General features: G+C 37.4%; 1 protein-coding gene across 15 annotated transcripts in view; it reads left to right on the top strand.

The window, feature by feature from the left end:
* The window catches only part of RBMS3 (RNA binding motif single stranded interacting protein 3), a 1,293,188-nt gene that overhangs the window by 1,157,461 nt on the left and 119,006 nt on the right, over positions 1-16,721 (top strand). For all 15 annotated transcript variants that reach the window (XM_019660623.1, XM_019660627.1, XM_019660622.1 and 12 more), the window contains one exon: positions 1,404-1,510. In XM_019660623.1, the coding sequence (XP_019516168.1) occupies positions 1,404-1,510 (107 nt within the window). The remainder of the gene's footprint in view (positions 1-1,403; positions 1,511-16,721) is intronic.

The raw sequence follows: 16,721 nt of genomic DNA, 5'->3' as shown, positions 1-16,721 counted from the left end.
CCTTAGAGGAGCTTACTCATGTGCCTGGGTGGGGGCTGCGATGATCTCAATACTTTGGCCTTGGCTGAGACCGTAAGGATGACTCTACTTTTGCATGGCATCCTCCAGCAGGCTAGGCTGAGCAGACTCACATAGCCATGCAGAGAAGCAAAAGAAGCAAGCCCAGGTGCTTCAAAACATTGCAAGCTTCTGCTTGTGTTTCATTTGCTAATATCTCATGGGACAAAGCAATTCACCTGGGGTCAGACCAAGAGTCAGATTGAGAAGGCTCAGCAATACTACATGAAAAAAAGAAAGGATACAGGGAAGGGTAAAGAATTAGGACCACTAATACAATACATTTTTAGCAGAACGTATTTTTATCCCCTAGGGTATGGGGGTAGGAAGGGGTTCATTTTGGTACTCAGGCTACAAACTTACAAATTAATATTTGGTTTATTTGAGCCAATAAACTAATAAAAAAACCTCCTTTTAGCCATGTTAATGCATCGGTCAAGTTTGTTAGGCCAATGTGGCTGTTTTTAAATTCATTCAGTTTTACATATATTTGTAGTAATAACAAGTAGCAATTCTTTCCAGTCAAATAGGGATGTGGAGGTGGTGTTACTTCTCAAAGAATAATTTTTGCCCTGTTGTATTTTAAACAGATTGTCATTTGCAATGTCATTGTTGGAAGAGAAGTTCTGTCATACTTTAGCTTGGGTCGCCTTTTCTTAGGAAATAAGTTTACATAGGTCACCCAGGACCACCATATTTCATTCCAGTCCATGATTCATTTGCAAGGGCCATATCCTTTGGCTATATTTTATCATGCAGGTTCACTTACTATTAAATAATTAGTCTCCCTGGGATTCTGACTAGTTTTCCTGGGAAATTGGAGTGAAAGGGGTTGGCTGAACAATTAATTTCTAGCCATTATGAAATTGCAGAGGATAATGAGAAAAAATAGCTAATTTCGTTGCAATTAGTAAAATAGCTCCCTTTGTAGAAAGAAGCCCCTAAGTATCTCTTTCCAAAATATAATCCTACAGTTTCTACCACAAAAACAGCTGATTTGAGGGAGAAATATTTATCCAAGCACAAATACCAGTTATGAATATGTTTCTAACATAACTGGAAGGGGTCGACACTCGCTTCTTTACTTCTAAGGCAAATTCACATTCTGCTTCCACTGATTATTTTTTCAACAATATTTGGTATATGCTTTTATGATCTGCCAGTACTTTTCTGAAGCCCAGTTAGAACAGCGGCCAACAGAGTTGAGACGAGAAACGGGGCCAAATATCTCTCCAGCAGCAAGACTACTTCAAAAGATATGCATTACAAAGCCCTACTGTGACTCAAATAATCACTTATTTTTAAGGGGGATTTGCTAATGTAGAATTGGTTTCTTATCTTCCCAGCCCCTAGTGAGCCTTTACTGTGCAAATTCGCTGATGGAGGACAAAAGAAGAGACAGAATCAAAGCAAATACACCCAGAATGGAAGGCCTTGGCCCAGGGAAGGAGAGGTGAGTCCTGACTGACTTGTGCTCAGAAACTTGGCAGTAAACATCCCTCAGAAGGGCAGCAAAACAGACATTCGGGGCCATTATGAAATCAAGTCCTATGGAAAACAAAATGGCTCCACATGGGGCAAAGGAGCAGGCCTATATGACTGTGCTCAGGGTAAAAGCAATTGAGGAGGCGTATAAGACATCCAGATTGACCTCGGTTCTGCACGACAGTGAGTCTTCAGTCTTGAACCAAACTTGAACCTGATAGGCTCTCACAGAAAGACTTATTCACAAAGAATTGATCTGTAGTTGTATGATAGCTATAAAAAGAGGTATGACTACTTAAGAAAATATTTCAATGAAATCAATAGTGAGAGTTGACTGTGTTTTGAAAAAAGCAAAGAAAAATTTAGATTTATTTCATTCTACCATTGAGATGCTCTATATGCACATGTATGTGTATTTATGCCTATGCCCCTATATTCATAAACGTGTTGACTGTTTTATATATATATGCATTATCAATATAAAATAGGACATTTTCTGTTGGTCAAGGAGAAAAAAGGTTGATACCCATAGGGTTTTCTTTTTTGACAAGAAGGAAAAAAGCATGTAACATAATTATTCATTTACCCTCCTGACACAAAATGGTAGAAAAGCAAGCTTATGGATCCAGTGCCCCTTGGAATGGATTTCTTTTGGTTATTATTATTTTTTTATTGTAAGAAGACAAAGAAAAGGTGTCTGGACTTCTAAGAGGTCTTTTTATTCTTTGTGAAATGGAATGAAGTTGTTTGAATGACTTGAATAAATGCCATTTTGTACTAAGGCCATAATTTCAACAGAAGAGCTTTATTTAGCATTTCTATTCAAAGCACCTACTTTGTCCATTTATCATTTAAGAGGCATCCTACTTGAGGCAGCATTTTATACTTTCAGCACTGCACTGAGAAAACAGTTGTGAGGAAAGAAAAGAGGGTGGAATTTTTCTCAGCAAAGCCTTCAGCCATTTTTCAGTCTCTAAGACTGTTGTCTGAGTATTTCCATGCAGGTCTCAAAACCGACCTTAAAGAGTATAGTTGTATTCAAGTACTGTATAATCTATAACCCATGACCTTAAGACATGAAAAAGAGAATCACCATTGAGTGCTTGAAGCTAATAAAAAAAAAAAGGGCAAGAGTTTCAATATTCTTAACTTTAGAAAGGCACTTCATATTATGTTCAAAAAAGGAAGAGGGAAGGGAGTGACCTATGTTGTTTCAGCTTGCAGTTTAGTGGTCAGTGGGTAGCCCCAATGCCCCCAGAAAACAGCTGATTTCTGATAGCACTCATTATCCCGTTGGCCCCATACTAAACAACCAGAGACTAGAAAGACTCATATGATCTTTTAAAATGTGTTTGGGTCAAATGCCTGCTAATTAGAGAGATTAAGGGATCACAGACCATTACCCAAAAGCCTCAAGACTGAGTTAGGTTACTTAGCACTAATGACTGAAATGTTGGTTCTTGTCTTCTTAAGAACCTGTAATAACACATTCATAAAATAGATGCCAGTAGCAGCACCACATCTCACCTGAGTCTACATTTCTTAGAAACCAAAGCAATAAACATAAAAGAAATGTAGAGTTAGAGCTGCCACCCTGGCTACTGTTATAGAATCTAGGTCTTTGGGTTTAGAGCATGATAAAGAAAGAACATCTGTGTTATTGCAATGGAAACATTGTGGAGTCAAGTTTAGGCCCCAGAGCATCTGAAAATTTAAATGTAGGTTTTAAACTATATCCTTACTCTTTGTTTTCAAAAGTTGCTTTTGGAGAGCTATAGATTTTCCTGTTGAAGATGAAAATCAAGGGGCCTTAATAAATTTATAATATCTGTGAGCAATAAAAATATAGTGTGTGTAGGCACATTCAAAGGAAAGAAATCAGGCAAAGAAATGATGTATACTAAAAATATACTTATCGAATATCTTAGTTTTGAGATGAGCATGTTAATTTTTACAACTTTATCATGGCCTTAGAAGTAGACACACTAAGAATGCTGGACAACTTTGTGTGCACATCATTATATAGGTTTGGCTTCTATTTCCCCTTGCATTGCACTTGCTAGAGTAAATTAAAGTCTATTAGCATAGATGATAAAGTGTGACAATATAAATTAATCCAATGTGAGTAATATTTAATTCATTTTATATGCCAGTAAATTCTAATTACTCTATTTAATTGTTTCTAAGATACACATTTTTTTTCCATATTTTAACGGCTCTGGAATTGGTTCTCCTCACATAATCAATGGCATAATTACAAGATAATTTACTTTTGCTCTTGTTAGTCACCTGGGGGTACTACCTATGACCACACTGATTGCATGAATTGAAACTCTAACCAACGCAAGGATGGTGGGTCAGATCCTTAGGGGAAATTTTTTGAGTACCTTCTTTCATCCAGTGTTAAGGTTGAGACCTTCAACTTCCCTTGAAGTCCATTTCTGATGGGCGGTTTTGTTTTTCATTTACCTTGTAGCCCTTTGACATCCCAACTTTATAAGGAGATCATTTTGGATATTCGTTTTGCTTGTTTGCCTTGTCATGCAGTTGACCCTTGAACAACATGGGTTTGAACTGCAAAAGTCCATGTATATGCATTTTTTTCAATAAATATACAGTCCCTAGGTTTCAATAAATGTACAGATCATATCCTTAGGTTTCCCATCCAGGGGTTCAACCAACCACCAATGGAAAACAGTATTTTTCGATCCACAGTTGGATTCCACAGATGTGGCGAGTCAGCAGTGTACATTTTCTATACCATTTTATGTAAGGGACTTGAGCATCTGTGGATTTAGGTATCTGGAGGGTGGGGTGGGGACTGTGGGGATTCGTGGAACCAATATCCCATGGATATCTAGTTAAGTTTTGGGGGAGTCAAAAGTTATATGTGAATTTTTTACTGCATGGGAGTTAGCACCTCAAATCCTATGTCATTCAAGAATCAGCTGTATAAAATAATGGAAAACCTTTCAATCATTATTGCCTTAAATAAAATGACACATAAATTAGATTTTGATGCCTTAGAATTTGAGATAATAGCACAGATTGAGGTTAATGTTTACTTTTCCTCTCTCTTGAAAGTCAGGTAAAAAAGGTGAAAAGGATTTCTAATGAAATGCTGAAAATACAAAACCAGTGGATCATAATAAGCATCTTAGAAGTACCTTAAACATGATAATTGATAGGCTAATTAAAATTTTAAAATTTAATTCAAAGCTGCTTTCTTCTTGGTGGCATTTTGATAATATTTATTTTAGCATAGTTTGGCAAAATGTGTCTCTTTACAAAAAAATAATACTGAAAACTTTATACACACAAATTAGTGTAAATTAGTGAGGTTTTCAAGTACAAATGTATTAGTATGTTGGTAGATATGCTTTGCCTGAGTGAAAAACACAGGGATATTATAACGTTATTAACTAATCTCTCAAATGACAACCAAAACTCTGAGCAGAATGATCTGGGATTGGTGCTGGTAAGCCTCTCCTTCCCGGTGCTCTATCATTCTGATCATTTTATTTATTAATGCAGCAGTTCTTAATCTCTTTAGTCTCCATGTCCCTTTATGCTCTTAAAAATTATTATTTACTGGTTCATTAGAAAAACAATAAACCTGCCACATATTAGCAAAAATAGTGTATTTTTATGGAAAATACTGTATTTTTCACAGCAAAGACAATTGTTTTTGAGAAAAATGGCACTGTTTTACACTTATGCAAATCACTTTAATGTCTGGCTTGGTAAAAAATGACCAGATTTGTATATCTACTTCAGCATTTGATCAGTTGCAAAATGCTGTTCGGTGTAAGCATATGAAGAAAGTCCAGCTTCACATAGACATGTCGTTTAAAAAGGGAGGACCTACGGATTTCCTAAAGGATCTCAGAAAGCCTTAGGTGTCGTTAGACCACACTTTGAGAACCACTGTTCCACAGAAGCTCGAGCCAAGGACAGGGCGGACAGTCGGCTTCCATATGCCAGAAGAGCCACACAGCTTGTTAAAATATTAAAATATATCTATATCATTTGGTACCTAACTGCTGGCACTGGCCTATCCGTGCAACCCCACTGCCACCCTGGTGCCTCCTTCAAGACCTCTCACGATCCAGCAAGAATGGGGTACTGGCTGGCGCAGCAGGCGTTCCCCAGGACCTACTTTAGTATTCAGATTCTGATTGGCCAGTGCTTATCTCATACTAGTTGAAAATGTTTGAATGTTACCTCTGGTTCCGAAATGGTCTCACTTTATCATCACTATGACTCTCATGACATTGCATTGGCCAGATATTCTATTACACCTGAGGCTATATTCTCAGTTCTTACTTCAGGTAATATGTTGCCAAAATTGGTCTTGTTAGTGTATCCCCAAAGGACTGGTCTAGAATCAGGAATGCATAAAGCAGTCCAGAAATATGTTAGGAACATGAAGAGGAACTCCTGTTGCTTCTTTCTATATTTCCAAAGAATACATTTCCAGTGACTACCAAAGCACCACCAAATTTGTTTAGACCTTATGCCTCAAATAATAACAGCTGATCAAAAAAGCATTGAACCATGTTGCAAAGATAATTGGATCAAATCAAAGGACAGATTTTTATACTATGATGATGAGAGTCACTCAAATTTTGAAATTCCATTATGTTGACTTTTGCTGTGACTCGACTTTGGGTTTCCTTCAGAATTTTCAATATCAGTAAATGCTAAGTTTGAAATCACAGACGATAGTGCTATTTCACCAAATTTTCATGCTGGCATATTATTCTTATATAATGCAAATGTTATACACAAAACATTTCTCCGTGGATTCACTAATCTAGCTTAAAAAAAAAAAAACAACTCTTCTCAAGCCCTATATTGAGTCATTAAATGTCATGGATAACAATGGCTTTGGGAATTGTACTTCCAAGAAATAATACTTTGGCCACAGACACAAACAAGAGACATGGCAAATGAACCAGAAGTAACCCAACAAAGTACTCAGACATCTAGTGAAAAAAATATGCCAAGATTTTATTATAAAAACTAAAATCAATAAAATGACATTTCTTGCCTTTATCTTATTTACAGTTCCCTCTGCTAGAGTCAATTGAAAAGCAATGAACAACAACAAATATTTTCTCTCTATTTGATGCTCTGAAGATATTTTTTTCTTACTATGCAATTATTTTATGAGATCATGTTCACAGTCTAGCTATGAAAATGAGCTAATAGAACTAATGTAATATTGTTAACCATCAACACTCAGGTTCCCAAGAAAAGTTTATAGGTTATGTTGGAGAGAAAATCAAACCAGTTTTTTGGGGGGATGCATTCTAGGAATACTGTGGGGGGCAATTCCTTACCTATTCCCAATTAAAGAACACATTTTAGATGAGAATGATGGTATATGATTTCCAAAAACCTTTTATTTAGGTGCATTTTTAGTTGCCCAAGACACAGGCCTCTGGGTATATACTCTGCATAATACCAGGGGGCGCCATTCACACAAACCAGATGTAAATGCTGCCCCTTCGCATAGTAAAATGCTATGGCTCTGCCTGGACATGTTAGTTTAAACACCTTTAAGGGAGGGAATAAACTCATAGAGTGTTCTTTATTTTTGTAAATTGCTAGATCCTATTGATGAACTCACTCAATTCACTATTAGTGAGCTAACAGCTTAGATTATCAGTTTTATCACAGGTAACTTAAGCTCAGTGATCTGCTATGACCTATAACCTAGAAAATATGTCCATTTTCAGACCTGAAATCAACTTGTTTTCAGTGATGGATGAAAACTTCTCCTGTGCCGTAAAGTTTTATAACTTTTGTCCATTCAGAGCTACTAGTAATAAAAATTATCAGTTTAGCTCAGTTGGTTAGAGTGTGGTGCTGATAACACCAAGGTTGCCGGTTCAATCCCCACCTGGGCCACTGTGAGCTGCACCCTCCTTAAAAGAGTCAACTATGCCATTGTAGCATGAAAGCAATGTGTAACCAATGACCATGGCTGTTCCCCAATAAAAATTTTTTTTTAAAAAATGTATCTTCAGCACCAGTAAGTGAATGAAGACGTGCAGAGGTATTGTGGGGAATGGGATTCCCTATGCTATTATGAAGCCCACGGCCAAGGGGACGCAAAGTTGAAAAACCTGATTCCAAACACCCAAGCCTCCTCCCTGTTGAGTTCAAGGTATTCAGAGTAATTATTTTTTCTGACTAAATCCATTTATGATTGTGACAATCATAAATTTTAGCTCTCTGAACAGTCAGATAGCCATAATCAACACAGTACTACATCCTGTGTTTCAATTCTAAATGAGTAAACATTTTCTTTGAGGGATATGTCCTAATTTTAGTTTGTTTGATTTTTGTCTTTTGCTTGTTTTTGGTTTTTTGAGTAAAGGTGAAGACACACAGATTGGGCATCATAGTTATCAATTTTGACTGTGTTTCCATGACCCTCATTCTCAGTATTCTTGTTATCATAAAGCATTTGTTCCTTCCATGACTCATACTTCATGCTGCGTCCTAAGGATGCAATGAGGTGTAGGCCTGATCCCTGCCCTGATTGTATGTAGGATATAGACACACACAGTGAGACCCCTTCTCCTCTCCCTAGGTTTCAGATCCACTTTCTTACTTTCTCAGTGCAGGACTACTGTTTGAAGAAATGTTCTTTTGAGAGAAGAATTCTGTTTGGAAAAGATCTTTTTTTTAAGGCAGTATTGAAGAAGCAGGTTTAACAAAAAGCATTTTGTCAGTCAATAAACACTTGTTGAGTGTCCGCTATGTGTGAGACATAGGACTGTATGCTACGGATATGATGTAAACACACAAACAGATTCCCTACCTCCTTGGAGTCTAAACTGGCAAAGACCTTCTCTGTCTGCAAAGTAGAAGATTCAAAGTGGAATAGAATATAATTTAGCGTTGTAGAAATAAAAGCACTGACTGTAACTGGTTTTACACCTACACAACAGTGAAAGAAAACCCAAGTGAAAATAATAATAAAAATAGCAACCAAACAAAAGCAGCAGCCACAAAAACATCAGTTCACATTAATCTTGTTGCTGATCATTAATTGTGTGTTTGTTTGTGTGTTTGTTTTTCAGGGTAGGTAACTGAAAAATTGATTTACATGCATTTCCAAACCAGAAATTCTCCTCAAAGTTGAAAAGCTCTACCTTGTCAGTTGGCTGATAGAGGCCTCTATGCCCTTGGGTGCTGAGTAGCACAGAGAGAATAATGTTTAGAGAAGCAACTTGAGCTTTGGGGTGTTATTGAATAGATCTCAAGTCCTTCTCGAATGAACCCATTGAGAATAATAATTCTCTCTCTGAGTTTGAAGGAATTGTGTGAGTCAACATCTGTTTTCTTCTCTTCATAATTTACAAGGCAATTTACTTTAGTGGTTAAGAGGGCAAACTCTAGAATTTAAATCACACATTCACAGCTTCCGAGCTGAGCAACAACACTGAGCAAATTTTTTGGTCTTTAAGTTTTTATCCTTTTTCTCATCATTAGAATGAGAATGGTCAAAAGTGTATATTTAGTAATGGGAAAGAGTAAATGAGATGTTGAAGGTAAAGTACTAAGCACAGTGCCTGGCAAACTATAATTGCTCACATAGAGTAACTGTCATAATATCATCAACACAACTCAAGGCTTTTTAATCTCAAATCCAGCTTAGCTCTGTGTTCTTTATGGCCCATGTCTTTAATTCCTTGTTTTCTAATTTTATGCCAAGTCTATTCATTTTCCTAACAGGAATTATTTTTAATGATGCAGCATGTATTTAAAAGATAATTTGTGGCCAATATAATTTTCCAGCTGTTCTTAACTCATTTATCAAAACATATTATAAACAAGTAGAAATTAACTTATTTTGACTTCAACCTACATTTTATCAATGTTTTTACAAGATCACATTCCAAATCATAAAGCATTATTTACCAGTGAAACACTGGGTGATTTTTGAATTCCTAACCAATTTTCTCTTGAAGCTCATATAATTATAGAAGCCAAGAGAGGGGCAAAGAGAGGGGGACTTGGATGGAGAAGGAGAAAGAAAAAGGAAAAAAGACAATTAAAAGAAAACATGAAGTATTGCTTGAAATCAAGGAAAAGATTAAGTTGAGCTACTATTGAAAACTGATAAAGTACAAGGTTGGTATTTTTAAAGGGAAAAAAGATGAATTATTAGCCTATCTATCCTGGCAAATAATGGCAATTAATTTTGGATAACAAAGGTTCTTATGCAACCTGTGTGGCTATGAAAAGTACTCCTCATGCTCAAGTACTTTCCAGTATCCTTCAAAGAAGTTGTCTTTGACAGAAGGAGCATCTAAGCTACAATTGCAAGCTTCTTGGATTTAACAAGGACTCGGGAAACAGGAATTTTTACATCTACAATGGGTCCATAGTGCTGAATATGAATAGGTTTCAAGCTTCCACGTCCTAATCTATTTCAAGTGTGATGTTACCAAATTCTTCTATGTTAGGAATTTTTAGAAACCTTACAAATAGTGGTATTAATGCCATTTATAAAATTTACTTTTGTTTGCTGAAAGACTCAGACTCACGAAATTATCAGTTTGTAAAAAGATACACTTGATGCTCATTATTTGTGGGTTCCATAATTGGAGCTACATGGAGCTATAATTCATTTGTAACCCCAGAGTCAATACTCATAGTGCTTTCATGGTCATTTGCAGATGGGCAGAGAAGTGAAACATTTGAGTCACCCAACACACACACACACACACACACACACACCAAGCCAAGACTGAACACATGATACTGTGTTGTCTTGTTTCAGCTCTCATACTGTAAACAATTTCCTTTACTTGGTTCATTGAGGACCACATTTTTCACACTTTGGTGCTTTTTGTGGGTGAATCCACTGTTTTGGTTTTTTTTTGAAGATTTTATTGGGAAATGGGGGAAGGGGAACAGACAAGTTGCTGTCCTTTTGTTCTTCAGTCTAGTTGTGGAGGACGTTGCTTCACTGGCCCAAGTTGGCACCATGATTGCGCTCTTCCTGGGCGAGGCACATCAGTTGCCAGCTCACGGCAGCTGTTGGCTACACACAGTAGCCCATGGCAACCCATTGCAACAGGGGCTGCAGCCCATGCTGTCGCCAGTGACTCATGGCAGCCCAGCTCCAGGTTGAGCTGTTGTTCAGCATCTTAGCTGTAGAGAGCAGTGTCACTCATATGTGGGATCCGAACCGGGGCCTTCTGGCATCCCAAGCCAGCTCTTAACCATTGCGCCACTTGGCCGGCCCTGAATCTACTGTTTTAAATAGTTCCCAATGCTGTAGTGCTTCCTAGGGTTCCTAAGTGCAAGAAATCTATGATGTGCCTTATAGAGAAAATATGGGGGGAAAATTGGAGATAAGACATGGCTTGCAATGCTATTGGCTAGTTCAATGTATCTAACCCTATGGTCACCATTCATAGGAAAGAGTCTCAACAGAAAAGTTTTGTTGAGTTTCTTAAAAGCATTTGGCTGTCATTAACTGAGATCAGTGCTACTGTAAAGCACACCCTTTGAGACAGTCTTAGCAGCGAGGAAGACAAGATTGCAACTCAACCAGGTGGCCCCTCACCTTCAGTTGTAATTCCTCTTTCACGAACAATTTGGTCAGTCATCAGGTAACATCTTTCTTACTAAGAATAACTTGACAATAAGGCCCAAGACTATATCATTTCTAATTAACTTTGAAGCCATACTGGCTACAATTTAATTTTATAATGCTGAAAATTAGGAAATGTATGTTTCAAAGATATGGAATTTAAGTACTGTTCCAGTGAGCCACTAAAAATAAAAAAAATACCTTGAAGAGCAACTACTATATCTAATTAATCAATATATCTAAATTGTATATAGTACATAGAAATAGTGTATCTAAAGAATTATTTTAAAAACTTCGTAATAGCATGTAGATTCAGGATATCTTTGACCATGGTCCGGGAAGGTAGAAACATAATCTGTATAGCTCACTATTATTTTCTTTGTGTATACCACAGTGCTTGACAATTAATTGTCTCATTCTTTTCTCTAATAAGAACTTTGGGGGAAAATTAAAGTATATCTTTTAACATTACCAAGGTTTTCAAATAGTCTTTATAACCTTGAACTGAGGAGAGTCTTTACATACATGATCTTAAAAAGAACAACTGGCTGTTATGGTGAATGCCAGTACTTGCAAATTGGGTTTGTCAGCCAACCCACTAGATGTATTTTTTATTTAGTTTATGTGCTTTACCTGCAATTTAGAGAGCAGGCTCAAAGTGAATGATCCTTTTGATCTCTAAAGAAATTTTCCCATTGGCACAAGAACTTAAATTCTCAGTAATTCAGCACGAAAACTTTCTTACTCAGTTAGGTGTTCTTATTTTAAAACTGATGGGCCCAGTATTTACTAACCTGTGATCACTAAAGATAAAAAGTAAATTTTGTAAATTACAGTAATAGTGTAATTTTGGATAGAATGTGATTAATGATGAACCACAGTCCTCAGCCTAGTATCCACTCTCAAAGAAGAGAATGGGATGACGTACTTATATATTTTTTTTAAGTTTCAGGTGTACAGAACAATGCATAATGTACTTATGTTCTTGAAGCAGGAGTAGGGGTGTGGGCGATAGGAGGGTCATAAGGCTGGGAAGATGATGGCAAGCAATTACAAGGAGGAAGGCTGATAGTTGTTCTGCATGTACCTGTATTCCTGTGATCCAGTCTCCATGGATCAGGGCAGCTAAATGGGGCATCCACCAACTAGGAAATTTCTGAAGTTGTTGTCATTGCTCTAGCAGTCCCAATCTGCCACAAGACTCAATATTGTTTCCATCAATATTTAAGCCATTGCTTACAACCTCTGGGTAACATCAAACCATAGCTTGGACCTGGAAGAATATCGATCAATTAACCAGACACCTGGGACTTTCAACTGTCTAGGTGTACAGGCTTGTCCTGTTAGCAGCATCAGCATTCTATTTTTTTTTCATCCTACTTATCATGTTGTGGTGGGGTTTAATAGTGTGTACATCACTGACTCTAAGACACCATCAATTACAGATGGAGCATTATTTTCAATACCACTAAAAAGAAGTGGAGACACTTGCCAAGCTATTAAATGCGGTCAATTATCGTGTGAGTCTCAATTTCACAGATATTAAAATGTGAAAACAAAACTGTCTTGAGAGCTAGGAGATTCAGTCATTTAGATTGAGACAAAAACAGAAGTACCTACATAAAATATGGTAATGTTCTCTTGTTTCTTTTATAGTTATCAATTAAAGCTTAATTTAACTTCAGTTCTAATGACAAACTCAGGCTCGAACTTTCTTCCCCCACAAGACTTTGAGAACCTTAGGTCGCTACATCATACAATGCTGTTATACCTTGTTTTCTGCTTCTTTTTAAACGATGTTTTTTTTTCTGTGTAGCCGTAGGCTTTCTCAGACTTCCATCTTAATTCTGTCTGAATCTTCCTGTCTTGTCCTTCGCTATTGCTATATAAGAGAAATTCTCTGACAAGAAGGCTTTAGTAAAAGCCAAGAGGGAGAAATACCATGATGACAGTGTATAAAGAACGGCACGACTCCTCTTGATGTTCTTTTTTCAAACATAAAGGGGTGAAATTTTCTCTGCTCATTGCCTTTTCTTAAATTTTTTTTTGCTATTTTTTAAGTGATAAACCCCTTGCACCTCATTTGCTTGACAAACCCCTAAAGATATCAAGATGGCTTTTAACAATCGTGTTCCGTCCACCCTGGGTCAATAGGATGGAGAAGAGGGATTTGTTTGTCCACTGCCTCTAATTCCTCCTCGGATCCTGCTCGTGATTCGTCTCAGGTACACTGGCTTTCTTGGTGTATCCGAAAGGTCTCTGAGCAATCCCAATAAGCATCTTGCTTCCCTCCATCTCTACTAACCAGCCCAGGGCTGAAACATTTTCTTTCGAAGTTCAATTGAATTCAGTGGAAGTTTCTAAAAGGAAAGTTTACTAATAAAATAAGAAAAAAGAAAAGATACTCAAATCCCACTTTCCAATACAGATTGAAGTCCAAATTCAAGTGTCTTTAAGTCACTCATTCATTTATTAATTTATTTAGCAAACATGTATTGAGTCCCTATTATGTTCCAAACACCGGGCTAGTAACACATGGCGACAAGATGGGCAGAGCCAAGAATCTAGTTGAGAGACATACATGACAAAGGGTCCTCATATTAGCTGCCATCCAGCATCACAGGGACAGAGCAAAGGCAGCGGTTAGTGCCACATGGAGGGATGGCTTTAAGAGTCTGGGATGTTTAGTTTGAGGCTGGAAGATGAGGATTTCAATTTTCCCAGACAATGATGCACAGTTTCCAGCCGAAACTTGCAGCAGCAAAGGCTCAGAGGCCCAGGGCAGGGTGAGTGTATGTCTGAGTTCGGTGAAGGGTGGGGTCTAGAGTTGCACAGGAAGGCTGTGGAGGCCAGTAGGTGCACAGGGACTTGATCCTGAAGGGCTCTATGAGCCATGTTTTATGTTAGTGAGCCACTAAAAGAAAGGATCATGACGTGGTCAGATTTGCCTCTTTCAAGAGCAGTTCTCACAGCACAGTGGCGTGGCTGTTGGATTGGATGGAAGTTGCAAGCAAAGGCGGGAGAAAATACTATTACTAAAGGGTCTTAGTAAACGCTCAAGCAAAGAAATGATAACTTGAATTAGACACTGACCATCCATTGAATTTGCTAATCTAACTAGGCAATAACTGTCTGGAATTCAGGATAGATACCTGAGTTAGAGACCACGATTCAGGAAGCACCATGACATAAATAGCAGTTGGGATCAGAAAGTGAATGCCATCACTGTACAGAAGGGGAGACAAGAAAGACAAGCCCTGGCTCTGAGTGCTGACATCTCAAAGGCAAATGGATCAAGAAACGCCAAACAGAAATTGCTCTGTGAGAGGACAGAAGAAAACCAGAGCAGAGGTTCACAGAAGCCAAAAGAAAGGAGTTTTGAAAGGAGACAATGACCACTGGTCAAATGATGCAAATTAATCAAATATAATTTGGAATAAAAGTCTTTGTTGGATTCAGAAGTTATGAAAATGAGGGAGTGTCGTGCGCACTATTTCACAGGTTGGCAGGAACCTTTTAGAGGACAATTAGCTAGCATGCTTCTGTCTTATCTCAAGACCGTGCAGTATATTCTCCCTTCGGTAGACTTTGGCAATGTTTTTGCCCACTGGCTCATGTGTTCCTCCTCTTCTTTTCAGGAGAGGGGCTGGCTGCACGTAGCCCAGGGGGCATCCTTTCAGCAGGTCAGAGCAGACACCTGCCTGATGTGGTTGATGGCCTCTATAGGGAGAAACATGCCAGGGCCATTTCCCTGTAAAGCCTCACCACTTGTGCCTTTAAAAGCCAGGAGTTCATTCTCTCATATCCCCTTTCAGTAAGTGCTCCAATAGCCTGCCATCAATTTTGCCCTGAGGATATCAATACCTAGGATTAGTTCCTTTACAGGAAGTAGGTTAAAAGCCCCTTTTCTTTGGCCAAAAGCTTTACTTAGTATCAATCATTTTGCGGTTTTCTGTTGATTTTTATTGGTTACTCTATCTGGGATAGCCACACTTTTGATCACATACGAAACCCTCAATTTTTCAGCCAGTATGGTCATTTAGAGTTATGAATTCTTACTAGCTTCCATGGCTAAAAACACTGTACCATTAACCTTGAAGTTTCAGTCATTATCCGTGACCTCCTGCCCATTCTTACCTTGACCCTTCTGGCACCAAGGTCCATTCAATTCCAGCTCTTCTGTATTCCACGACCTAGCAAAGCTAAATGCCTCCTGACATTTCCAAGCACACTTCTGAATCAGGCCTCTGTTCCATGCTACATTGACAAATGATATGCCTTTTCCCACCACTCCTGAATTTTACATTTTAAAAAGTCAAGTTATAATGTATTTTTTTTTCCAATGAAAGGGATTTCTCCCTATTAGAAAAGTATTTCTCCTGATAGGTCAGAGAAAAATATGAAAGGTAAAAATGTGATTTATAGTTATATGCCCCAACATGTGGCACTTAACGTGTTGAAATTAATTCTCTTTTGTTTCTAGTCAGAGATTTTAATTTTTTAAATTTTATTTCTTGCTACATATTGTACGCAGAATTTTGTATCGTGATTTCTTCAGTACAGAAGATGATTTTTAAAGAGAAATACTGGTAAATAAATATAAACATAGTTAAGAGAGGTTTCACTACAGTAGCAGTACCTAAACATATATAATGCATTATAATATTCAAGCCCCTTTTACATACATCATCTTTTACATTATTTTATTTATTGATTTACAATAACCAACTAACAGTTGTCAATATTGTTAAAATAGGTTGCATGAAATACACTTTTTAAAGATGGCATCAAGAAAACTACATTAGCCTTTTCTTCTTTGGCTTCCTGAACTTATCTTGTGCTAATTCAGTGCACAATATTTACTAAAATATACACTATTTACTACATATTTACTAAAGAGTTGCTTTCAAGTTGATTGTAGAAGAATAAACATCCTTGTAATAATTTGTTCGTAATTCATCCAGTTCATTGACATGTGATGATTCATGAGTCAGGGCAGAATTTAGAAAAAGGAGAACTGTTAGGCTAAAACATCAGTGTTTCAGTTTTCCAGGAATTTTAGTGGGTGTCTGTCTGTAGAAAGATTACTGCATCAAGCTTGTGACCCGCATTCAAATTACAATATAAAAATAGGTTGAAAGTGATAAAAATAAGTCTACCAGCCAACCTTTTCATTGGCCTTATTGTAGTCAGTGAACCCCTGCTCCTCAGGTAAGACCAAGCATTACAGCTCAGATCTTTCTGAAGTGGCAGTGCCTCCTCCCTACTATGTAAGCAGCATTTCCACAGTGGTCACCTCTTTGTTTAACCTGCTAATCATTTAAAAGTATGAATATCAAATATATAGCTCTTAGTTCAACCTGATACATCTCAATAAATCCCCTGCATTATCAAAAATAATTATGATACCCTAATTATTCCAATAAACCATATTTCAAGATTTCTTGTAAAGTATTTAGGTCTTCTAGTATAGATTCTGTCTGGAAGGACTAGAAATATTTTATCATAGCTGAAATACCAATCCAAAATTCAGCTGCGGCTGGAAAATGACAAAAAT

This window comes from Hipposideros armiger, unplaced genomic scaffold, assembly GCF_001890085.2.
Source record: "Hipposideros armiger isolate ML-2016 unplaced genomic scaffold, ASM189008v1 scaffold_322, whole genome shotgun sequence".
NCBI classification, from domain to species: Eukaryota; Metazoa; Chordata; class Mammalia; order Chiroptera; family Hipposideridae; genus Hipposideros; species Hipposideros armiger.
This window is presented reverse-complemented; position numbering and strand designations above follow the sequence as displayed.